This window comes from Mizuhopecten yessoensis, unplaced genomic scaffold, assembly GCF_002113885.1.
Source record: "Mizuhopecten yessoensis strain PY_sf001 unplaced genomic scaffold, ASM211388v2 scaffold2041, whole genome shotgun sequence".
Classification (NCBI taxonomy): Eukaryota; Metazoa; Mollusca; class Bivalvia; order Pectinida; family Pectinidae; genus Mizuhopecten; species Mizuhopecten yessoensis.
In genome coordinates, this window is record NW_018404348.1 from 350,336 (window position 1) to 376,603 (window position 26,268).

General features: G+C 36.5%; 1 protein-coding gene across 1 annotated transcript in view; it reads right to left on the reverse strand.

Moving 5' to 3' along the window:
* LOC110444438 (location of vulva defective 1-like) overlaps window positions 1-26,268 on the reverse strand; it is a 58,136-nt gene that overhangs the window by 25,022 nt on the left and 6,846 nt on the right. Inside the window, exons 3-12 of the mRNA XM_021488819.1 lie at window positions 20,423-20,716; window positions 19,586-19,870; window positions 18,815-19,180; window positions 12,631-12,749; window positions 9,681-9,768; window positions 9,260-9,321; window positions 4,680-4,910; window positions 3,545-4,052; window positions 1,727-1,762; window positions 1,138-1,226 (exon numbers count right to left, since the gene is read on the reverse strand). Coding sequence (XP_021344494.1) covers window positions 1,138-1,226; window positions 1,727-1,762; window positions 3,545-4,052; window positions 4,680-4,910; window positions 9,260-9,321; window positions 9,681-9,768; window positions 12,631-12,749; window positions 18,815-19,180; window positions 19,586-19,870; window positions 20,423-20,716 — 2,078 coding nt within the window. The remainder of the gene's footprint in view (window positions 1-1,137; window positions 1,227-1,726; window positions 1,763-3,544; window positions 4,053-4,679; window positions 4,911-9,259; window positions 9,322-9,680; window positions 9,769-12,630; window positions 12,750-18,814; window positions 19,181-19,585; window positions 19,871-20,422; window positions 20,717-26,268) is intronic.

A 26,268-nucleotide genomic window follows, 5' to 3' on the forward strand; every position in this document is an offset into this window, starting at 1 on the left:
GAGCTACAGAGAAAGTAGCTTATCGTAATAATGGACTTTCTAGGATTGTACCAGAGCTACAGAGAAAGTAGCTTATCGTAATAATGGAATTTCTAGGATTGTATCAGAGCTACAGAGAAAGTAGCTTATCGTAATAATGGACTTTCTAGGATTGTACTAGAGCTACAGAGAAAGTAGCGTATCGTAATAATGGACTTTCTAGGATTGTACCAGAGCTACAGAGAAAGTAGCTTATCGTTATAATGGACTTTCTAGGATTGTACCAGAGCTACAGAGAATGTAAGTGAGTGTGACCACTGGAATTTTGAAGATTCTTCCAAAAACATAGAAAACGTAAGAATATTTAATATATGAATAATATATGAGATGTTTATTTAATTCAGTACCAGTACTATAGGTTATATAATTACATCCGTTATCCATTCTAACATTTCTATGGGTACGTCTGTGTCGGTAGGGATTGGCCCGACCACTCGGGATATTCAATTATCATATAAATAACCATACGTTACTATTAAAATTAAAATGAGCGTAAATAACTATCATTTACAGATATGGACTTACAAAATTTAACAACAGTGATTAACTCACCACCAGCACTGAACACAAAAGAGAGAGTGGAAGAGAATGAAACAATATGTCCAGGTAGCGAGTAAGATGTAATTTATTACTGTTAGTGAGAAAGATATTTGAATGAGGTATACGAGTTGAGAGTGGATAATAGATGTAAATATTTGAATCACACAGCCTGGGAAAAGTCAATCATAGAACTAAAAAAACATACAAAGCAATAATAAATATAACAAGTATAAATAAGCACGATGATGAAATTGCTCGGTATAAGCACCAACTATTCAGACATGAAAAATAAGAATTGTACATATGTAATATGTAAGCTCATAAGACTCGCACGTCAACTCCTATACTATTTGTTCTGATGAAGCTTCATTTATATATTTAAATGAGATATTGTAAAAGTCACAATGTACTACTGTATCAATAAAGGTTTAGTTACGCTTTATACCACACAACCCTATGATAGGCATATTGAGCAAATACTGAGTTTAAGAAATTTTTTAAAAAAAATGGCATCCGTTAAATCAAGTTTGATTTCAGGAAATATGCTAAAGTTTATACCTTGAGTGCATGGTTTTTTTCCCAGGTCAGCGAAACTGGGTCAAAGTAGCGTAGATCAACACCCACAACCTTCTGTGTCGGTGTCTGAGCTGCATCAGAGAAAACAATATACTGTCAGGTAGATCAGTGTTGTATAGTGTGGTGTCAGGTAGATCAGTGTTGTATAGTGTGGTGTCAGGTAGATCAGGGTTGTCAAAGTAACAATGCTAATATTTTAACCGGGAAATGTTCGCCCTGCGACGGTAAACTACTTTTTCACCCCATATTAAATCGCCCCTTCACATATGATTATTATGTATGATATATTGTTTACAAATGATCGCTGTTTTGATATAGTGTCCCTCGTTGCGGAGGGCGAAAAGGGGGAAACTATACTGCAGGAAAAAATACCGGTATACAGTATATATACAGTGTTGTTTTGGGGATATTGTTGTCTTTGTCGCGGTAATGTCGATTTTTCTCAACGTAAATTACAGAACGTGAATTTGTTTACACGACATGACTTTGCTTCTACTAAATTACTGAACGCGATTTTTTTCATATGGAATTACAGATCGTGACTTTGTTAACATGGCTAAATTATACTTACGCGCATTCCTTTTCACAACGTTTGAGGTGACAGCAACTACAATACGATTATCAAAGTTAGAAAATATGAATGTCTATAAACTGAATTACACAGCATCTTCCATCGTATTGTGATATGAACGTTGCAAGTGAAATCTGGCTTGGTTGCTTACAGTCATGTTTGAAGTTAAGTTATAATATACCTTGTAGTTCGCGAATAAACTAGTTTTGATTTAATGACCTAACATTTTGTCATTGCTTGTGATATAAAAAGATCTGTTTATTTTCGTTGAAACTTTTAATGATAAACTGTCACCGAAAGTTGAAATACGAAGGCAGACTGTTACACCAAACTACATATTTCAACGGTATGCTTTAATTTCAAGAAAACATTTGACTTGTTGCAGTAAGACATCGATCGACTATGTACAACCTTGTATAATAATGTGGAGAGATGCATATTTAAGGATCAAATATTGTCCTATAGATGCATATGGGAGTATGCCTCAATGGATCTTGATAGAATTCTAACACGAAATGACAAATTACTCCCGTGTAATATATATAGAGGACAAGGTCAAGACATATGAAAAATGCATAAAAAATATATATTTCCGTTCCATATGAAAATCTAGGAAATTTAGCGACTTATAATGAAAACTTTCAAATAAAATGTTTTTAATCAAAAACAAAAAAGACAAGTATTGCTTAATGCATTAATATTGCAATACGAAAATCTTTGAGCCACCATAGTATCTGACATGTTGCCAATTTGAAGTGTATAAAGAATAAACATGTATTCCGTCATAATTTGTTTTTGTTTTGTTTGTCAAGTTCTTGTGGGTTAAAGTACAATCAGAATCATAAACTTTTAAATTTCTCAAAATAGTATGACACATTTTTCTAAAAGGGAAACGTTGCTATCGTTTAACGGAAATGTTTTTCGACAAGCGATTTAAAATATATATATATATACTCTTTGCCTTAAGACTATAATTAATATATTTATTTTGCTGTGATATCGTTATGGCGGGTACGTATATGGCGTACGTCGTTATAGCGAACTATTATGTGACGTCATAGTTTATGACGTCAATACTTCAAATAAACAGTCTGAAGAATCTCCTAAAAGATATGCAAGTACTAAAGACTCGTTGTTGAGAATTTTTCTTTATATATATATGGGTCAAAGAAGTAATATAGACGGTAAAATCCCTAAACTTGTCCACACTGCTGGAATTACTTCTTTGCCCCATATATATTAATAGAATCTATCGCTACTGGTTGTGTAAGGTAGAGAAATCTCAACCCGAGGACTAAGATTTTTTGTCCAGAACGAGACTTAGTCCGAGGGTTGAGATTTCTCTATCTTACCCAACCAGTAGCGATTGATTAATTTTCTCCCATATCTAACAGTATTTTAATGTGAAATAAAGGTAAACATGGACCCAAAACACATACAGGCAATTTGTTGATGGATTGTTGACGTGACGTCATTGTATTGTTGAAGTGACGTCATGCCATTGTTATGAATAGGGGTATCCCCCCGTCTCAACCCTAGGGCGGAGACAGATAAATCTAGCACCGGCAAAACGGGAGATAAATCTGTCAGGTGTGGGAGAAATATATATATATATATGGGCCAAAGAAGTAATTCCAACAGTGTTTACTTGTCCACACTGTTGGAATTACTTCTTTACCCCATATAATATTTTAAGTAATTCGTATCCTACGGACATCCATCCATTAGGATACAGTGTTATTTGGGATTTTACCGTCTATATTACTTCTTTGACCAATATATATATATATATATATATATATACATTGTGAGGCTCACCCTGACACTGTGTGAGAAGAACAAGAGTACCGGTGTCTAGTCCACCCTCCACAGACAGAGCTAGGACGCCATCGAGGAAGGAGTGCTGCAGACCAAATGGTCTGTATTTTGTTACTCGGTTTCTGCCTTTGGTTTTTACATAGAAGTCGTATTGAGTGGCCGATGGCTTCTGTCCGTGTTCCCGACCGTAAACAACACACTGTCCTGTTTCTGGAAGCCGCAACAACACGTTAGCAGCGCTTCGCTCAGGGGTGAAGGTTACTACAGTCAAATAAGATCCCTTTTCAGATTGGAGCTCCTGGGCGGGCTGCCATTGTGTAGCCGTTGTCTGTGAATCCTCTGAACCAGACACCGTGTTCTCAGGAATACTCATGGCTATTGGGTCCTCCTGATCGACGTAAGCGACACCTGTTTTGTTGCTATAGAACATTCCAAATGTCACCACGCCTGTGTTGATAGTTACATCAGAACTCCGAGTCTGGTAGGGGTTGTCCTTGTAAATCAGCACCTGGCGAATAAGCAATAGAGATAGTATGAACAGGATAGTGTCCTGGATGAAAAGAAAGATATAAAAGAAGAACGGAATCTAAATATATTCTTTTTGACAGTAGAAAGTAACGACAGTACAAAACACACATATATCATATGTACGTCATCGCGTCTAAATGGAAATAATTAAAGGGCAGAACAAGTATAATGTCACCTTTCTTGAATAATCTGATTAGACTGCAGATATTTTGGACAAATCTACGATTGGTCAATATATTAACCCCATAAAATATGAACTCCAACGTTCTCCAACGAAATGAATTTGCGGACATAGATTTCAATCAATCAGTAACAACTTAAAAAACACCCCAGAAACAGATGATACCCCTGCAATCGTGAAATCATAAGAAAACTAACATTTTATATTTTATAAACGTGCCAAGTTCTAAGGACTAAGATTACCATTGCATATTGAGAAATACACAACACAAACTGGGATTTGTATCACGAAGTGCTCAGCGCACCAGTTAAATCAGCTAAAAAGTTAATGCTAATTACTAAATGAATGACTAAATAAGATGAGTTTTAATTTCCATTATTCCATTACTTTAGATTAGATAGAATAGCTAGATTGCTGAAAACTTACCACTACTTTGACCTTCTCCTGCGCAAGAGTTTTCTGGAGTGTTCCCCACATAGGTAGAGTGACGTCACCGATATCAGTCGACAAGGTCGACGGAAGGTCATCTCCTTTATCACTTTTACCATTGGCGTGTATGTTGGTATGTGACTTATCAAATTCCCCGTCGGTGTCCAATACGTTCTGTATCATAGACAGTGTGCTAGTCTCTGCCTTCGAGAAACTTCCAGACGCCACCTAAATAAAAACAAGGTTCCAAACAATTTATTAATACACGCCTGTTGTTCCAAAAAATGTCCCAAAAGGGTGTGATACAGGTTTTGCGGGCTGATACGGGTTTTTGGGTGTGATACGGCGAGGGCTGATGTGGGTTAGAGCAATTGTGTCGTATCGAATACACAAAAAAAACATATTTATTAGTAAGTATGTAATAAAGATTCATTACAGGGTGTTTACACGTAACGTCATACCATACAGATACATTACATGGTGTTTACACATAACGTCATACAATACATATACATTACAGGGTGTTTACACATAACATCATACCATACAGATACATTATAGGGTGTTTACACATAACGTCATATAATACAGATGTCCCAAAAGGGTGTGATACAGGTTTTGCGCGCTGATACGGGTTTTTGGGTGTGATACGGCGATGGCTGATGTGGGTTAGAGCAATTGTGTCGGATCGAATACACAAAAAAAACATATTTATTAGTGAGTATGTAATAAAGATTCATTACAGGGTGTTTACACGTAACGTCATACCATACAGATACATTACAGGGTGTATACACAAAACGCCATACAATACAGATACATTACAGGGTGGTTACACATAACGCCATACAATACAGATACGTTACAGGGTGTTTACACATAACGGCATACAATACAGATACATTACAGGGTGTATACACATAACGCCATACAATACAGATACGTTACAGGGTGTTTACACATAACGGCATACAATACAGATACATTACAGGGTGTTTACACACAACGTCATACAATACAGATACATTACAGGGCGTTTACACATAACGTCATACAATACAGATAAATTACAGGGTGTTTCCACATAACGTCATACCATACAGATACATTACATGGTGTTTACACATAACGTCATACAATAAAGATACATTACAGGGTGTTTACACATAGCGCCATACAATACAGATACATTACAGGGTGTTTACACATAACGCCATGCAATACAGATACATTACAGGGGGTATACACATAACGCCATACAATACAGATACGTTACAGGGTGTTTACACATAACGGCATACAATACAGATACATTACAGGGTGTTACACATAACGTCATACAATACAGATAAATTACAGGGTGTTTACACATAACGCCATGCAATACAGATACATTACAGGGTGTTTACACATAACGCCATGCAATACAGATACATTACAGGGTGTATACACATAACGCCATACAATACAGATACATTACAGGGTGTTTACACATAACGTCATACAATACAGATACATTACAGGGAGTTTACACATAACGTCATACAATACAGATACATTATGGGGTGATTACACATAACGTCATACAATACAGATACATTACTGGGTGTTTACACATAACGTCATACAAAACAGATAAATTACAGGGTGTTTACACATAACGTCATACAATACAAATACATTACAGGGTGTTTACACATAATGTCATACAATACAGATACATTACAGGGTGATTACACATAACGTCAAATAATACAGATACATTATAGGGTGATTACACATAACGTCATAAAATACAGATACATTACAGGGTGTTTACACATAATGTCATACAATACAGATACATTACAGGGTGATTACACATAACGTCAAATAATACAGATACATTATAGGGTGATTACACATAACGTCATAAAATACAGATACATTACAGGGTGTTTACACATAACGACATACCATACAGATACATTACAGGGTGTTTACACATAACATCATACCATACAGATACATTATAGGGTGTTTACACATAACGTCATATAATACAGATACATTACAGGGTGTTTACACATAACATCATACAATACAGATACATTACAGGGCGTTTACACATAACATCATACCATACAGATACATTAAAGGGTGTTTACACATAACGCCATACAATACAGATACATTATAGGGTGATTACACATAACGTCATATAATACAGATACATTACAGGGGGTTTACACATAACGTCATACAATACAGATACATTATGGGGTGATTACACATAACGTCATACAATACAGATACATTATGGGGTGATTACACATAACGTCATACAATACAGATACATTATGGGGTGATTACACATAACGTCATACAATACAGATACATTATGGGGTGATTACACATAACGTCATACAATACAGATACATTATGGGGTGATTACACATAACGTCATACAATACAGATACATTACTGGGTGTTTACACATAACGTCATACAAAACAGATAAATTACAGGGTGTTTACACATAACGTCATACAATACAAATACATTACAGGGTGTTTACACATAATGTCATACAATACAGATACATTACAGGGTGTTTACACACATAATGTCATACAATACAGATACATTACAGGGTGATTACACATAACGTCAAATAATACAGATACATTATAGGGTGTTCACACATAACGTCATACAATACAGATACATTACAGGGAGTTTACACATAACGCCATGCAATACAGATACATTACAGGGTGTTTACACATAACATCATACAATACAGATACATTACAGGGCGTTTACACATAACATCATACCATACAGATACATTAAAGGGTGTTTACACATAACGCCATACAATACAGATACATTATAGGGTGATTACACATAACGTCATATAATACAGATACATTACAGGGTGTTTACACATAATGTCATACAATACAGATACATTACAGGGTGTTTACACACATAATGTCATACAATACAGATACATTACAGGGTGTTTACACATAACGTCATACAAAACAGATACATTACAGGGTGTTTACACATAACGTCATACAATACATATACATTACAGGGTGTTTACACATAACGTCATACAATACAGATACATTACAGCGTGTTTACACATAACGTCATACAATACAGATACATTACAGGGTGTTTACACATAATGTCATTCTTACAATCTTAATATGGAAATGAAATCCGGCTGCAATTTCAGGTTTAATAGCCACAAAAATTAAATTCATTTAAATAAGGATTTACCATTAAGCAAGGATGACATATCTGATTTAGTGTTGTACAGGTGTATTACACAATTAACCTGGACTTTTTAATATGACAAATTTAACATACATGATAAAATTATAGTGCACGTGTATGCAAAGCATATACTTCTTTGCCCTTTTCAATGTGACAAAGTTAACATACCTTGAACGTTCCTGTACACTTGTGTGAAAAAGTTGACATACCTAAAACGTTCCTGTACAATTATGTGACAAAGTTAACATACTCGTACAACTGTGTGACAAAGTTTACGTACCTTAAACTTTCCCGAACAATTGTGTGACAAAGTTAATATACCTTAAACGTTCCCGTAAAATTGTGTGACAAAGTTAACATACCTTAAACGTTCCCGTACAATTGTGTGACAAACTTAACATACCTTTAACGTTCCCGTACAATTGTGTGAGAAAGTTAACAAACCTTAAACGTTCCCGTACAATTGTGTGACAAAGTTAACATACCTTAAACGTTTCCGTACAATTGTGTGACAAAGTTAACAAAACTTAAACGTTCCCGTACAATTGTATGACAAAGTTAACATACGTTAAACGTTCCCGTACAATTGTGTGACAAAGTTAACATACCTTAAACGTTTCCGTACAATTGTGTGACAAAGTTAACAAACCTTAAACGTTCCCGTACAATTGTGTGACAAACTTAACATACCTTTAACGTTCCCGTACAATTGTGTGACAAAGTTAACATACCTTAAACGTTCCCGAACAATTGTGTGACAAAGTTAACATTCCTTAAACGTTCCCGTACAATTGTGTGACAAAGTTAACATACCTTAAACGATCCCGTACAATTGTGTGACAAAGTTAACATTCCTTAAACGTTCCCGTACAATTGTATGACAAAGTTAACATACGTTAAACGTTCCCGTACAATTGTGTGCCAAAGTTAACATACCTTAAACGTCCCCGAACAATTGTGTGACAAAGTTAACAAAACTTAAACGTTCCCGTACAATTGTGTGCCAAAGTTAACATACCTTAAACGTCCCCGAACAATTGTGTGACAAAGTTAACATAACTTAAACGTTTCCGTACAATTGTGTGCAAAGGTAACAAACCTTAAACGTTCCCGTACAATTGTATGACAAAGTTAACATACGTTAAACGTTCCCGTACAATTGTGTGAGAAAGTTAACAAACCTTAAACGTTCCCGTACAATTGTATGACAAAGTTAACATACGTTAAACGTTCCCGTACAATTGTGTGCCAAAGTTAACATACCTTAAACGTTCCCGTACAATTGTGTGACAAAGGTTACGTACCGTACAGGTTCTTGTACACTTGTTTGAAAATGTTGATACTGTATCTGTCAGTTTTAATATTTCTGAAAGCATAGAAAGTAAGTTGTGTGAGGAAGGCAGATTAAAAGCCAAAATTGACAGCCATCTCCATATTGTCTCATGTCGTTTTTTTAATTCCCCCATGTTTATTTCCTCTTTACTAGAGAACTGCCTAGATTTTTCACGGCATATACACCTGTCTATATATCAAAATAAATCCTCTTATAAGATAAAACAAACTACATAAAATAAAGATACCTGCTTCGTTGATCTTTAATATGCCGAAATGAAAATAAAGTTTCATTATCTGTAAGCCACAATGTTTATAAACTAACCGATAACCGTGTCACATGATCAACACACTCATTTTCAAATAATTAATAACGTATGCCTTTTTTTTAACCTTCTGTAATTTCCTTAATTTGTTGCGGTGAGGCGTTCAGTGAGGTAGCAACTCGGACATTGTTCTCCATAATCTCGGCAACAAGTTCCTGTAATGAAGAGAAAACACATTGTTGATTTACAAAATGTTACTGTCGCAACAAAATATTTCAGCATCATTATCAAAAACAACGGTACACCATTCCAATGATTTAAAAGTGAGTACTTGTCTGGATAAAGGTACCATTCAGCATTTTATAACTGTACAACACAGCGTTTAACAAGTCATTGCTGTCTTTACGAGGGCACACTTCAGTGTCAAAGGTCATAACTGTTTGTACGAGGGCACACTTCAGTGTTCCGAAAGTCATAACTGTTTGTACGAGGGCACACTTCAGTGTTCCGAAAGTCATGACTGATTGGACGAGGGAACGCTACAGTGTTCCACAATTCATATGTGTATGGACGAGGGAACGCTACAGTGTTCCACAATTCATATGTGTATGGACGAGGATACGCTACAGTGTTCCTCAATTCATATCTGTCTGGACGTGGGTATGCTACAGTGATCCTCAATTCATATGTGTATGGACGAGGGAACGCTACAGTGTTCCACAATTCATATGTGTATGGACGAGGGTACGCTACAGTGTTCCTCAATTCATATCTGTCTGGACGAGGGTACGCTACGGTGATCCTCAATTAATATCTGTCTGGACGAGGGTACGCTACAGTGTTCCTCAATTCATATCTGTCTGGACGAGGGTACGCTACAGTGTTTTACAAGGCCGCACTGCCCAGCCGACGGTACACTGCAGTGTTTCATAACAATTTAAAATCTATTTTCCCGTATCTTGGTTTTACTCTATAAGCTTGGTTTTTGGCTCTCATCAGTCGTTTTCAAATATCAGTTTTCGTTTGGTTACGCTTTGAATAAACTTGCTTCAGTGTTAATGTTTGTAGCTTTTTTATATATATATCAATGACCCGAGAACTGCCGTGTATCGGGTATCGGGTGGTCATGTAAGGTTGTGACAGAAGTTGGTGTCTACTTTCAAATTTCGATACTATTGAATAACAGTCCCAATTTTGGCTATATTTTACTGCGAACATTGAGTGACAATGACCCAGCTAACAAACTCTCACATTTGTCAGTAGATATATATATATATATAAAACAAAACACGTAGATTGTAATCCGCTAGCACTTTCGCCCTTCTTGGGGCTCTTCATGTGATTTGAATTTATTTGTGAAATTGCGACGTCTTAAAAAGATTACATGAATGTACTTGCATTAAATGCGTCAATGAAATATTTGGAAAAAGAAACGGAGCATATTACAAATGCTTAAATGAAGACATTGTTCAATAGTAAAAGTTTAAAACATCTTATAGTAAAAATGAATCTCGAAGCCAAATACTTAGTTCATCCGAACATATTAAACATACGGAATTTGTAAACTTATAAGAGGTGCTCGAAATTTCTCGCGTTCAGGCCCTGTTTTAGAATTTTAATAAACAAGTCCTCTTTTAACTCTCTTGCAATAGTATCCCATGCGTTCATTTGATAAATTGGTAAAACTAAAAACTGATCATTTGAATAATGATGAAAATGTTTGTTAACTTATAAATTTCGTAAACTATCAGTTTTGGTTTGTTGACGATGGACAGCCATTCTTTGACGTAGTTCATTTCCAGTTTGACCTATGTAAAATTCAGAGCATCTCTTACAAATTACAGCATATATAACATTTTTTGATTTTCAATTCATATTACATCTCATTTCAAATGTTTTATCATTCTTAAAAACAAACGAGTTACATTCAACAATGATGCTTCATGTTCCATATCTCAGTTTCATACACTTTGTCACGCTGTAATTTACATTTATTTTCTCATCAAATTTAGACTTGCAAAATAAATTTTCGCAATTTCTAGACGTCCGCATTATGTGTACTTTGTTTATGACGTCATTGTTTTTGACGTCTTCAGTATGTGTACTCAATTTATGACGTCACAAATAAATTCAAATCGCCTGAAGAGCCTCAAGATGGGCAAAAGCGCTAGCGGATTATACAGTCGTTACGGCAGTAGCATCCTCGATTTCTAGGGGTTACGATCACCTACGCTCTCTACAGAGAGCGAAAGGAAGCGTAACTCCTGGATATCGAGGATGCGGCAGTAGCGGATCTCTTTGCATAAAATTGCTACACACGATTTTTTCAGAACCCTTTTCATATATTTAGACATTATATAGACATCATATATTTTTAGAAAGTACATTAGGGTTAGGGTTAGGGTTAGGGTTAACCCTAACCCTAACCCTAACCCTAACCCTAACCCTAATTACCTCTCCTAACCCTAATTACCTCTCCAGTGATATCTACGCAACGAAATACGGAAAACAAGGCCTACCGATTTGTCGGCTATAGCGGATCAGTATGGCTATAACAGATCACGTATATGTAGTCATCATGATTTGTTTTATTTACATTTTTACCGTCCCATGGACATTTAAAACCGTTTATCGCTATATATATTTATATATATCTCCAATTCATATAACGTCGATCTTAAGTTGAATTTTAAAACAAAATGCGTCCACTCCACTGAGAGGTTGTTATGTTATTTTGTAAAGAAACTGACGAAAACCTTCTTTGTAGCAACTGAATACTGCAAGAGGTGACAAAAGCACAAGAACAACAATCATGGTCGCTTTGACGTTAAAGCAACATCAGCATTGACTTGATATCGCCATACATATTTGATCCTCTCTGTGCAGACATGGTGCATGGTTGCGTTCAAGCTTAATTTGAAAGCAGTCGTTTGAGCTTGTACCATTTTATTCGATTTATTCATTGATCTTTTATATTATTAAACAGACCAGTTCTATCAATAGATATATGTACATACCATGTAAAGAAACTAACTAAATAATAGCTTTACTTCATTGTTGAAGAGACTAAAGCTTACCAGCTGTGTGGAGATGTCTTTGTCTGAATCCAGCGTGTTCAGCACGTTTAAGGTCGATGCTATAGAAGCGGTCACACCACCCACAGTTGTACTGTCATTGTTGTTCAACGCTACTAGTCCTGGAAACAAAACATAACAGTAATCAATTAATTAGTAGTTTACTAGAAATGAACAATAAATTACCATTTTAGTAAAAACAATGTACTTTTGAATATAGTTCATGTCCATTTGTGTGTACTTTAACGATTCATACGTATGCCTATAACTAATGCGTCCATTGTCCTTTAAACATTTTTTTTTTGGTGTTTTCTTAACATTGATGAACTGCGTTCATGTCAATAACAAAAAATAATTCGGAGACAATTAAATTACACATAAATCCGTCTCCCGAGTAAAATTATGATATCAATATTCACCATATTATCACAAGTGTTACAGCGGTGATGTAGTTCCAGGACAACATAATCAAATCTAGTAAAAATGTATAAGAAAAGAAAGAAAAATTCCTCAATCTAACCTATAAAATACACAGTTGATCATTTCAATAAAGGCTATTTTCTAAATTTTGTAAGTAAGCAATAATTTGTTTATCGTTCTTAATCAGGAACGACTTAACGACAGGAGTAAACTATGTAATATAACGTGAAAAGTATGTTGATGATATGTTTTAATCTCTGAATAATCTAGAAATCAATTATATAAATGTAGTAGTGTCAATATTTGTCATTATTACTTTTAATATATTTGGTATTTACATTATCGCTATACGCGTTCGTATGTAACGGAAATCAGCCTTTCATGTAATTTTGTACGTCACGCATTGCGGCAAAACTTTTAGCGCGCGCGGAAATAGCACGCGTAAATGCGAGTAAGGTACTGAGCGAATGTGATGTAATGTGTTGTAAACCTGTTTGTCCAGTACGTATTGTCTATGTATAGAATTCCTAGTGTTGAATGTACGGTAATTTACCTGGTGCACTGGTCACTTTGAACAGAGCGGCCAGAGCGATCACAGCGAACATCTTGTACTTACACCTATATCTTTACCTAGCCAGCATAGGAACTAAAAGAGGTAGCGGGCACTAGAGCCAACTAGAGTGTCCCCGCCGACACGCTTGACGGGATGGATATCTACCGACCGTAAATGTAGACCGGACTGGAAAATTCACCTGAGTGACATATTCCACCTGATGACGGGATGGATTTCGTCTGTATGTGAATGCAGGATGTATACAAGAGAGGCACGCACGTACGCTCGAACGACTTTCGGACGACCTTGATCAACGAGTGTTTTGTGTATCACGCGACTGCAATGTGCGCAGTTGATTCTATACGTTATTGGACCGGAGAAGAACTGGACCTTTGCTGACCGTACACTGTAAATGACATTTGTGTACCATTGACTTTTCACCCATTTTACTATATATCATTTTCTTTCGTGAAACATGAACTGTTAATGGTGAAACTTGATTTAGCTTATTCATTTCATAATTGTTCTGATATATTTTTGTGATATTTGTCTAATAACTTCGTTCGGTATTGTCTTTTGAAATTCCGGTATTTTTCTTTGCATTTCCGTTTAATATTGTGAACTTCCGGTATTATATTTTGTACTTCCGGTATTTTTCTTTGCATTTCCGGTAAATAATATGAACTTCCGGTAAACAATTTGGTACTTCCGGTATTTTCGTACTTCCGGTACGCTGTCAACTTCCGGTGACATTTTAGAAAAAAAACCAGTATTATTTAATATTTGTTATCAACAAACATTTATATTTGTATTGAGTTATTGTAGTAGAAAGTAATTGAGTGATTTAATTGTATTTTTCAGTTATTCATTTTTTTTGTTCGCTTCAATATATTTCTAGTTTGAATTGATTTTTGATTTCACTCTCATGCTTTATTGATATGTTTTGATTGATTTTTTTTTTCTTTTCTTTAACTTTGATTATCTTGATTGTTTTCATATTGAGCTTTCATTTTTGATTTTGTTTAGTACATATTGACTTTTCTTGGATTTTGTGAATACAAATTGTGTAAAAAAAATTCTCGTGTCTTTAAATTAATTTATACGTGTTTGTCGGAAATATACTTTGCTTCAGAGGAATCACGTGTATTTAATTTGGCTTCGTGTTTTTTTTTGGAATTTATTTCTTTTGAAAATTGTCTGTTTTATTTTTTTACTTAATTTTGGCTTAATTTGTCTTATAGTGTTAAATTTCTGTTGTCATTGATAATTGATAAATTTACCTAGATTTTTGTTTTCATTTTTTCTTCTGTTTCGAAAGTTAACATGTAGGATAACTTAAGTATTTATTCAAATGGATCGATTTATTTTGTGGGTACATACTTGGTCGCAGTTGATGTTGTTCTTTGTTACACGTTCTATGTGGATCTTTCTGTATTTATGTTGAATGAATGATGGTGTGTTAGATGCTATTTGTCGCTAATCGGATTGATATTTTCGTGTGTATTTTGGCTGAACGCGACCGAATATCATTCTTCGTAGGATTTACATAGTTCTATTTCAAGTTTGTTATTCAATTCATTGACGGTAGATGTGGCAGAGCTGGCTGGTTTTATTTGATTTGTAAGTGTATATATCTATGAGAACAAGAGTAAAATACTTGTTCTGTGTCTGGTGAGAACACATAGATGAACTTTGTTGGTTGGCTTGAATATTTTATTTTGTGTTTTGTTGTGTTTATTGTGATACAGGGTTTGTGATGACTGATTCCAAAGAAAAACTATCGCAGGCGGAAGCGATACTTCCACAAGAGGAAGCGGACTCTGTAGAGGATGTGTCTAAGTTGTTTTCTCAAATGGGTGCTAGACCTAAAGGTGATAGCTTAGTTAAGTTAAGGAGTCAGATGATGGATTTTCTTAATTCAACAGGAGGATTGGACACTGCTGATCCATCTATGGTTGGACAAGGGGTAAGTGGAAATGTTGTTTCTCAGAGTATTGGTTCTACCACAGGCACTCTGGACACGAGATTCTACAAGTTACCGTTATTTTCTGGAGATCAAGGAAGGGGTGAGGCTACTTTCGATTTATGGAAATACGAAGTGTGATGTCTGATTGACACAGGTAAGTCGCAGGATGTCATTGGGCAGTCTATCCTAAGATCTCTGAAGGGAACTGCAGCCAGAGTAGTCATGCGGCTAGGAGCTAATGCGACACCCGCACAGTTGATCGCCAAACTTAGAAGTCTGTATGGTATAGTAGATGACCAGGAGGCCCTGTTGGAGAATTTCTATGCCGCACATCAGCAACCCAAGGAAAACGTGACGGGGTGGGCTTGTAGACTGGAAGACTTGTTGCTAAGAGCCGATTCTGGTATAGGACCTGCGGAACGCAATAAGCGGTTGCACAACAAGTTTTGGTCTGGTCTGAGGCAAGACTTAAGAGATGTTACTGGCCACAAGCATGATTACATTGCTGATTATGAAGAACTATTCATAGCAGTCAGATCTATAGAGAGGACAATAGACAACGAGAAACCATCGAAGGCGACTGTTACTGTCAACTCAGCTGTTGAGGGGGAGGAAAAGGAGGATTTGAGGTCTGTGGTCAACCAATTGTCTGCTGCTATTCAGAGGTTAGAGAAGCAGATATCCGATGGCGGGACAACCTCGTGGAAGAACAACAGAGATCACAGGAACAGGAATAGAGGGAACTCTAACAACTGCGGAGGAGGGTCTGTTTACCACTCTAAGCCGTCGCAAGAGAACACTGACCAGGATGACGCGTCTTGGGACAGGAAACCTGATATTATGTTGGAGATGCAGACAGCCGGGACATATCAGAGCGCGATGCAGGGTAAATATGGATCACTCACGCAGTTCGGTATAAGGGAAGGAGTCTATGAAGACGGACCACTCATAGATTTCCGAATTCAAGGTCCGAACAAGAGTACTAAGGCTACTAGGACTGGAACACAAATGGTTGGCAATGCAAATGAAGTTGATGTCAACGTAGAAGGTAAGGGGACCAGGGCGTTACTTGATACTGGTGCGACCGTGTCTACGGTTAGCCAACATTTTTATGAATGTCATCTGAGTCATTTGGACCTGCAGCCTCTTGGTGAAATTCTTTCTATAGAATGTGTTGATGGTCAACAGTTACCTTATTCCGGATTTATCGAAGCGGGAGTCAGTTTTGAAGGACTAGTTGGAAGAGATGAGCAGAGGTGTCTTTTGCTGGTAGTCCCCAACAGCAACTATTACTCCAAGGTACCAGTGTTGTTTGGAACCAACGTTTTGTCGGTATTATTGGAAGGGTGTCGAAACAGGAATGGACCGAAGTTCTTGCAGAAGGGATTGGATACTCCATGGTTTTTAGCATTTCGCTGTATGACATTGAGGGATCGGGATTTAGTGAGAAATCGCAAGAATGCAGGAAACATGGATTGCGTCCTTAGACCGAACTCTACTATCACCCTGAAGGGATATGTAGACCAGCAGAGCGCCTATCCAACTACCTGTGCTATCATACAGCCCACGGAACGATCCAAGCTGTCCAAGGATATTGATGTTACACCTACAGTGTTTTCATATGACTGCGACAGTACACATCCATTTGACATTCAACTATCCAATCTGACAACACATACGTTCATCATTCCTCCCAAGGCAATTTTATGTGAGATACAGCCAGTGATTGTCCAGGAACTTCCGACTGTCGATGAAGAGGTGGGAGTACCGAAGTCATTTATGGATAAAATAGACTTTACCAATTCAGCTGTTACGGAGGAGGAACTACAGCTAGGAACGAAACTCATAAAGGGATACGAGGATATATTTCACACGGAGATACTGACCCTGGGTGTACCAATCTCGTGAAACATCGAATCGATTTGACGGATCCAGTTGCTTTTAAAAAACGCCATAGGAGGATACCACCTTCTATGTATGACGAAGTGAAGACTCATCTTCAGCAACTTTTGTCTGCGGGAGTCATCAAACCATCATACAGTCCCTGGTCATCGAACATGGTTCTGGTGAGGAAGAAAGATGGATCATTGAGGATGTGTGTGGATTTCCGACAGTTAAATCAACGCACCATTCGGGATGCATACGCGTTACCACGATTAGAGGACATCCTGGATTGTTTAGCTGGATCACACTACTTTACTGTGTTAGATTTAAAGTCGGGTTATCATCAGCTTGAGCTTGAGGAAGAACATAAGGAGCGAACTGCATTTATCGTCGGCCCAATGGGGTTTTATGAGTTCACGAGGATGCCTTTTGGACTTATGAACGCTCCTGCGGCGTTTCAGCGCCTGATGGAGAGATGCATGGGAGACATACACTTAACTATTTGCCTGATATGCCTCGATGATTTAATAATCTTTTCACGTACCTATGAGGAGCACCTGGAACGACTAGGAAAGGTTTTTCCGAGACTCAGAGACAACGGTTTGAAGCTTGCGCCTAAGAAATGCCAGTTCTTTATGGACAGAGTTGCCTATGTTGGACACATCGTCACACCGGAAGGCATTAAGGCAGATATGTATAGTAATATGATGTATTTCATGTTACAGGGTGTTTACTTACGTAATAAATTAACTAAGAAAAGAACCCAGGAGTTGTCGTATATCCACGATAAAATACGACTATTACATAAATTGAAGCTATTGTATTTGTTTCATTATAAATTAGATTACCTTAATATATTTGATTTGATTTTTTTCCCGGTAATGTTGCTTTTAAGTAATATGCTATGAAAGAATCGGAGTTTGAAGCATTTCAGAAATATCCTATGATTTTGGCATTATGGAATAATTGAAAAGTACACAAACACAAGTCTCGTTTCTGCAGAAAAGTATTTTAAAATGATGGTTTGTTTCATACTAATGTCTATAACAAATTATATGGGTCGACAAGCATTGTTCGTTTTTGTATAGTAGAAATCAAACATTAAACAATAAGCTATATAATGATCAGCTATTCAGTGTTAGCCCTCCATTGAATTGTTAATCCAAGTCTGTGAGCTAGACTGCTTTCGAAAGGAGTAAATGATATGGTTATGGGGAGAGAACAGGTCACCGACGGCTAATAGGGCTTTGAGAGTTTGCAGGTAATAACAAAAAGCAAACATTTAACAGATAGGAATAATGATACAAAATAAACAACTGCTCTGCAATTAAGTAAACCACATTGTGATATGCTGTAGTACTCACTTTCATCAACTTGTGGTTTTGCCGTTGTGACAACTGCTGGTGCTTTTGTTGACGGTGGGGTCGTTGTTGTTGTCTGCTGTTTAATGGTGGTGGTTGTTGGTTCCTCTGTTGTTGTTTGTTGTTCAGTAGTCGTGGTGGTTGTTGGTGCCTCTGTTGTTTGTTGTTCAGTAGTCGTGGTGGTTGTTGGTTCCTCTGTTGTTTGTTGTTCAGTAGTCGTGGTGGTTGTTGGTTCCTCTGTTGTTTGTTGTTCAGTAGTCGTGGTGGTTGTTGGTTCCTCTGTTGTTTGTTGTTCAGTAGTCGTGGTGGTTGTTGGTTCCTCTGTTGTTTGTTGTTCAGTGGTTGTTGTTTGCTGTTCAGTCGAAGTAACTACAATAATAAGCATTTTATATAAGATTCAAGAAATCCTAATATACTTATATATAAAAGTGATATACTTTCTGGGGAACATGGTTATATATAACATACCACAGTGTTTGTCATTTTGTCCCTAGTGGACGTTTTTGAGTAGGTTTCTCGGAAAAACGAAGGAGACAAATTCTGTATTCTATGTAAGTTTAATATATCAATGGCAATGCGTTTTATTTTATAAACACAACATAATGCGATATTTGTAATAATATATCGGGTATATAGTAAATAAGCAATATATCTTAACCAACATAAATTATGTATATATAAGATATCCTACATTTTAGAAGATTTCTTATGAAAAATCTTATGAAAAACAGGATTTACATAATTCCATAACGGCCACAGTGGCCTGTTATTTACCTGACAACACGTTCACAACCAGACTTTGGTTAGCTGAGGCTGCAGCGTTTACCCCCTGACAGGTGAGGGTGCCACTATACCAGTACGCAATGTCGAGTATCGTTAAGGATGGATTGGAGGGGGTTGATCCTGTGACTATGCTACCGTCTACATTGACCCGTACTCCGTTTAGGTACCACGTGACATTATGAAGGCTTGGGGACGAAACAATGTTACAGATGAACGTAACATTGTCTCCCTCTGTGGGCGTGTAGGACGTCCGTGGCAGTGTGATGTTTGGAGGACCTGTACAAAAGTAAGTTGTGGTTTTCGACATTTCCCTACCTTGCTATATTTTTTACACTGAACGAACTGATACCAACCACTTCACGTGTTTAATCTACTACCGAACTGTTACCCTCCATTTCCCTAACTTGCTATATTTCTTACACTTAACGAACTGATACCAACCAGTTAACGTGTTTAATCTTCTACCGAACTGTTACCCTCCATTTCCCTAACTTGCTATATTTTTTACACTTAACGAACTGAACATGATTATCTTCTTATGCTCTATTTATATCATCATAAACCGAATTTTTCTGTTGTAGGTTTACGCCCGTTTTACAACTGTTGCCCACTGATTATTTTTTTTACCTGATGTGACGTTGACTACGGTTCACTATTGTACTTTACAACTGTTGCCCCCTGTTTATTTATTTAACTGATGTAACGTTGACTACGGTTCACTATTGTACTTTACAATTGTTGCCCACTGTTTATTTATTTACCTGATGTAACGTTGACTACGGTTCACTATTGTACCTTACAACTGTTGCTCACTGTTTATTTATTTACCTGATGTAACGTTGACTACGCTGACTATTATACTTTTCAACACGGATCCGTAGCTGTTGGTTGCCTCGCAGGTATAATTACCGCCTTCGTTATGGGGGATAGACTTTATAAATAAGCTTGGCGATACGTTAGTACCCCCAAAGTATTTACTATCGTCTATAAAAACAATACTCCCGTATCGCTTCCATTGTATGGCATTTAGCTTCGGGTTTGAAACCACCGTACAGCCTAACGTTACATTAGCTCCAGTATTTACTGTGTATGATGACTGTGCTATTGTCACTATCGGAAGACCTACAACAGAGGACAAGGAAAACATTATATCACATAAAACATACAATAATGTTACAAAGAAATTGATAAAGTCATGTTAACACCATAACAGAACAATGACAAATGTTTAAATATGTTTCTGTTTCAATAAACAAAAGGCGCACAGGCCATTCATCGCTCATCGGCGATTAAAGCTGTCGCAGTAAATGCAATACATTATCATTCAAATAACACTACAAAACTGTCTCCCAGAGCGGGGTCTCATCCTATGCTTATCTTAGTAACCTCATTGTTCTGGTTTTATGATACCCCGCAAACACAAAAATGATTTTAGTTTATTGATATAAACCGTTTCCAAGCTATGATCAAAGGATTCAGCTCCCACGTGTTTTCGTTATTGTATTCATAGAAATTGTAAATACACTTAAAGGGTTTCCATCAATTTGTTTACTTTGATAGAATGAATAACTGTGAATTAATAAGATATTCGAAAAAATGGCTTTGGTAAATTTTTCTCCAACAATTTTTTCACTGTTATCATGAATGCCACATTTATTTGCGAACATGTTTTGACTGCCTTAATTTCTAAGTCGTACACTTGGAATCCTACACGTGGTATTTCATTTACCGCAATAGACCTTACATGTGCCATACTCTTTTAAAAAATCTTAGAAATGCACGCAGGAGAGCTGTCTGTGACTGTTCTTGGAAGAGTTGTGGATAAGATAAAAGGAGTATAACTTCCAGAGTAACCAGATTATCTGGCCTCTGTCAAGAAATCATATCCTCATCCACGAACATATAGAATGTATTTTCAACACCACCAAACATAACACACATGAAAAAGCCACTGGATGAGAGAAAGTGGTTTAAATCTTTTCGAGTTTACCTTGCTGATTTTTACTCGTTCATAAATATTACACTAAATAGGAAGTGGATAGTGTTTATCGGTACTGCGTTTGTCAGTGGATAGTGTTTATCGGTACTACGTTTGTCAGTGGATAGTGTTTATCAGTACTTCGTTTGTCAGTGTATAGTGTTTATCGGTTCTACGTTTGTCAGTGTATAGTGTTGATCGGTACTACGTTTGTCATTGGATAGTGTTTATCAGTACTTCGTTTGTCAGTGGATAGTGGTTATCGGTACTACATTTGTCAGTTTGTCAGTGGATAGGGGTTATCGGTACTACGTTTGTCAGTTGATAGTGTTTATCGGTGCTACGTTTGTCAGTGTATAGTGTTGATCGGTACTACGTTTGTCAATGGATAGAGTTTATCGGTACTACTTTTGTCAGTGGAAAGTGTTGATCGGTACTACGTTTGTCAGTTGATAGTGTTTATCGGTACTACATTTGTCAGTTTGTCAGTGGATAGTGGTTATCGGTACTACGTTTTGCAGTGGATAGTGTTTGTCGGTACTACTTTTGTCAGTGGAGAGTGTTTATCGGTATTACGTTTTTCAGTGGATAGTGTTGATCGGTACTACGTTTGCCAGTCGAAAGTGTTTATCGGTTCTACATTTGTCAGTGGAAAGTGTTGATCGGTACTACGTTTGTCATTGGATAATGTTTATCGGTAATACGTTTGTCAGTGGATAGGGTTTATCGGTACTACATTTGTCAGTGGAAAGAGTTTATCAGTACTACGTTTGTCAATATCCTCATCCACGAACATATAGAATGTATTTTCAACCCCACCAAACATAACACACATGAAAAAGGCACTGGATGTGTGAAAGTGGTTTAAATCTTTTCGAGATTACCTTGCTGATTTTTACTCGTTCATAAATATTACACTAAATAGGAAGTGGATCGTGTTTATCGGTACTCCGTTTGTCAGTGGAAAGTGTTTATCAGTACTACGTTTGTCATTGGATAGTGTTTATCAGTACTTCGTTTGTCAGTGTATAGTGTTGATCGGTTATACGTTTGTCAGTGGTAAGACTACGGTTCACTAATAAACTTTTCAACTGTTGCCCACTATTTAGTATTTTACCTGATGTCTCACGTTGACTTCGGTTCACTATTGTTCTTTACAACTGTTGCGCACTGTTTAGTTTTTTTCCTGATGTAACGTTGACTACGATTCACTCATGTACTTTACAATTGTTGCCCACTATTTAGTATTTTACCTGATGTCTCACGTTGACTACGGTTCACTATTGTTCTTTACAACTGTTGCCCACTGATTATTTTTTTCACATGATGTAACGTTGACTATGGTTCACTAATGTACTTAACATCTGTAGCCCATTGTTTAGTTTTTTACCTGATGTAACGTTGACCACGCTTCACTATTGTACTTTACAACTGTTGCCCACTGTTTAGTTTTTTACCTGATGTAACGTTGACTACGATTCACTATTGTACTTTACAACTGTTTCCCACTGTATAGTATTTTTACCTGATGTCACGTTGACTATTGCACTTGATAACTGTTGCCATGTGTTTAATTTTTCACATGTTGTAACGTTGACTACGGTTCACTATTGTACTTTACAACTGTTGCCCACTGTTTAGTTTTTTTACCTGATGTCACGTTGACTACGGTTCACTATTGTTCTTTACAACTGTTGCCCACTGATTATTTTTTTTACCTGATGTCACGTTGACTACGGTTCACAATTGTACTTTACAACTGTTGCCCACTGTTTAGTTTTTTTACCTGATGTCACTTTGACTACGGTTCACTATTGTTCTTTACAACTGTTGCCCACTGATTATTTTTTTTACCTGATGTCACGTTGACTACGGTTCACAATTGTACTTTAAAACTGTTGCCCACTATTTAGTTTTTTACCTTATGTAACGTTGACCAATGTTCACTATTGTACTTTACAACTGTTGCCCACTGTTTAGTTTGTTACCTGATGTAACGTTGACTACGGTTCACTCATGTACTTTACAATTGTTGCCCACTATTTAGTATTTTACCTGATGTAACGTAGACTACGATTCACTATTGTACTTTACAACTGTTGCCCACTGTATAGTTTCTTTACCTGATGTAACGTTGACAACGATTCACTATGGTACTTTACAACTGTTGCCCACTGTTTAGTATTTTACCTGATGTCACATTGACTACGGACTATTGTACTTTACAACTGTTGCCCACTGTATAGTTTCTTTACCTGATGTAACGTTGACAACGATTCACTATGGTACTTTACAACTGTTGCCCACTGTTTAGTATTTTACCTGATGTCACATTGACTACGGACTATTGTACTTTACAACTGTTGCCCACTGTTTAGTTTTTTACCTGATGTAACGTTGACTACGGTTCACTAATAAACTTTTCAACTGTTGCCCACTGTTTAGTTTGTTACCTGATGTAACGTTGACAACGGTTCACTATTGTACTTTACAACTGTTGCCCACTGTTTAGTATTTTACCTGATGTCACGTTGACTACGGACTATTGTACTTTACAACTGTTGCCCACTGTATAGTTTCTTTACCTGATGTAACGTTGACAACGATTCACTATTGTACTTTACAACTGTTGCCCACTGTTTAGTATTTTACCTGATGTCACGTTGATTACGGTTCACTATTGTACTTTACAACTGTTGCCCACTGTATAGTATTTTTACCTGATGTCACGTTGACTACGGTTCACTAATGTCCTTAACAACTGTATAGTTTTTTGTACCTTTTCAATTCAATTCAATTCATTTATTAACTTTCGGCCTTACGGCCCATCAGTACAAACATATCAATACCATGCATAATATACACAATAACACGGCTCACCATACTCAGTGAGAGAGTGGAGTAAATAAATTAGATTCTTATCTTATTAGCTTCAAAAATATATTTACCAAGTTGACATAATTCCTTAGTATTGTTAACACACAATAATTGTATAAATTTAAACATGGATGGCTTTTTCCAATAGTACTTTTTAATAAGGCGACTTCTTAAGTTTTGGTAGGTTTAACATATCAGAATAAAATGGTATTCATCTTCGACTTCTGTAGCCGAATTACAGTTCGTACAATATCTCTGTTCTCGAATAACGTTGCGATATCTACCGGTCTCGATTGCTAATGAATGTGCAGACATTCGTAACTTTGTTAGACTAATTCTATAATTCTTAGGAATATACTTGGTTAAATAATACTGAATGGAAAAGTGGTCTACGATACACTTGTATAAAAACACTTAGAGGAAGTCTCTAATAAACCTCTTAAATGTTGTTGACCTTGGTCAAAAATTCTTTGACAAATAAACGGTAAAATTAATTTAAAATTAGTCGATGATTGGCTTAACCATACATCACCAAAGCCCAAAGCAAATAATTCATTTTTTACATGGTGTACCCAGTTAAAGCAAGTACATGTAATCTGTTTTGATAAAAAAGAATATGCACAGTTCAGAATACAATTTTTCGAGTCGAGTAACTTAAACCAATACTTAATGATTCTGTATTTTCTGATACATTCTAAAGGCAGGCGACCAAGTTCGAAATATACCATTGCATTACATGTGGATTTTGTAACTTTGAGGAGTCTCTTACAGATATTCAAGTGCACATTCTCAATGTCTATTCCTTTTATGGATCCCCATACTTCACATGCGTAACTTAATATGCTAATAACATAGGTATCAAACAAATGTAACATGGTCTTAAAATTAAGACTAAGATTGGAGCATTTTGATAATAAAGCAAACATAGCTTTACGACCTTGGTCAGCTAATTGTTTCTGAATACTATTGAACCTATTGTTAAACTTAAATTGCACACCTAGGTATGTAAATTGATAAACACAACTAACCGTTTTGCCATTATATTATTTCGAACTTTCCCGCCTTTTCGAAAAACCACAACTTTTGTCTTATCAATATTGACAGTTAATTTCCATTTCTCAGAATAACTAGCGAGATTATCCAACAGTTCCTGTAAACCCTCAACCGTCTCCGATAACAACACTAAATCGTTTGCGTATAGCATAAGAAATAAGCTTAATTTTCCAAAGGTATAATAGCTACTACAATTCGAGATAAAAAACGATTCAAAATCATTCACATACAAGGAAAAAAGTATCGGAGACAGAATTTCTCCTTGCAATACTCCGATATCATTATCAAAAAAGTCTGATAAGCAGCCTTTGAATTTTACACAAGACCTAACATGATTATATATAGACTTGATGACTTGCAGCAGCTTCCCTCTTACTCCCAACTTCGATAACTTATACCACAAGTTGATCCTATCAACGTAGTCGAACGCCTTTCTAAAATCCACGAAACAACAATATAGACGTTTATTTTCACTAAAAGATTTTGTAATAACTGAATGCAGAGCGAAAACGGCATCAACAGTGCTAAGACCAGGACGAAAACCAAACTGTGCGTCAGTAATAATATCATAAGACTCCGACCATTTTACCAACCTCGTATTCAAAATTGATGTAAACAGTTTGCCTAGACAACTTACCAAACTAATACCTCTAAAATTGTTAGGGTCACTTTTATCTCCTTTCTTATGAACTGGCGTAATAACAGCTATAGACCATTCGGAGGGAAAACATCCAGAATTAAAAATGCCATTAAATAGTACACTCAA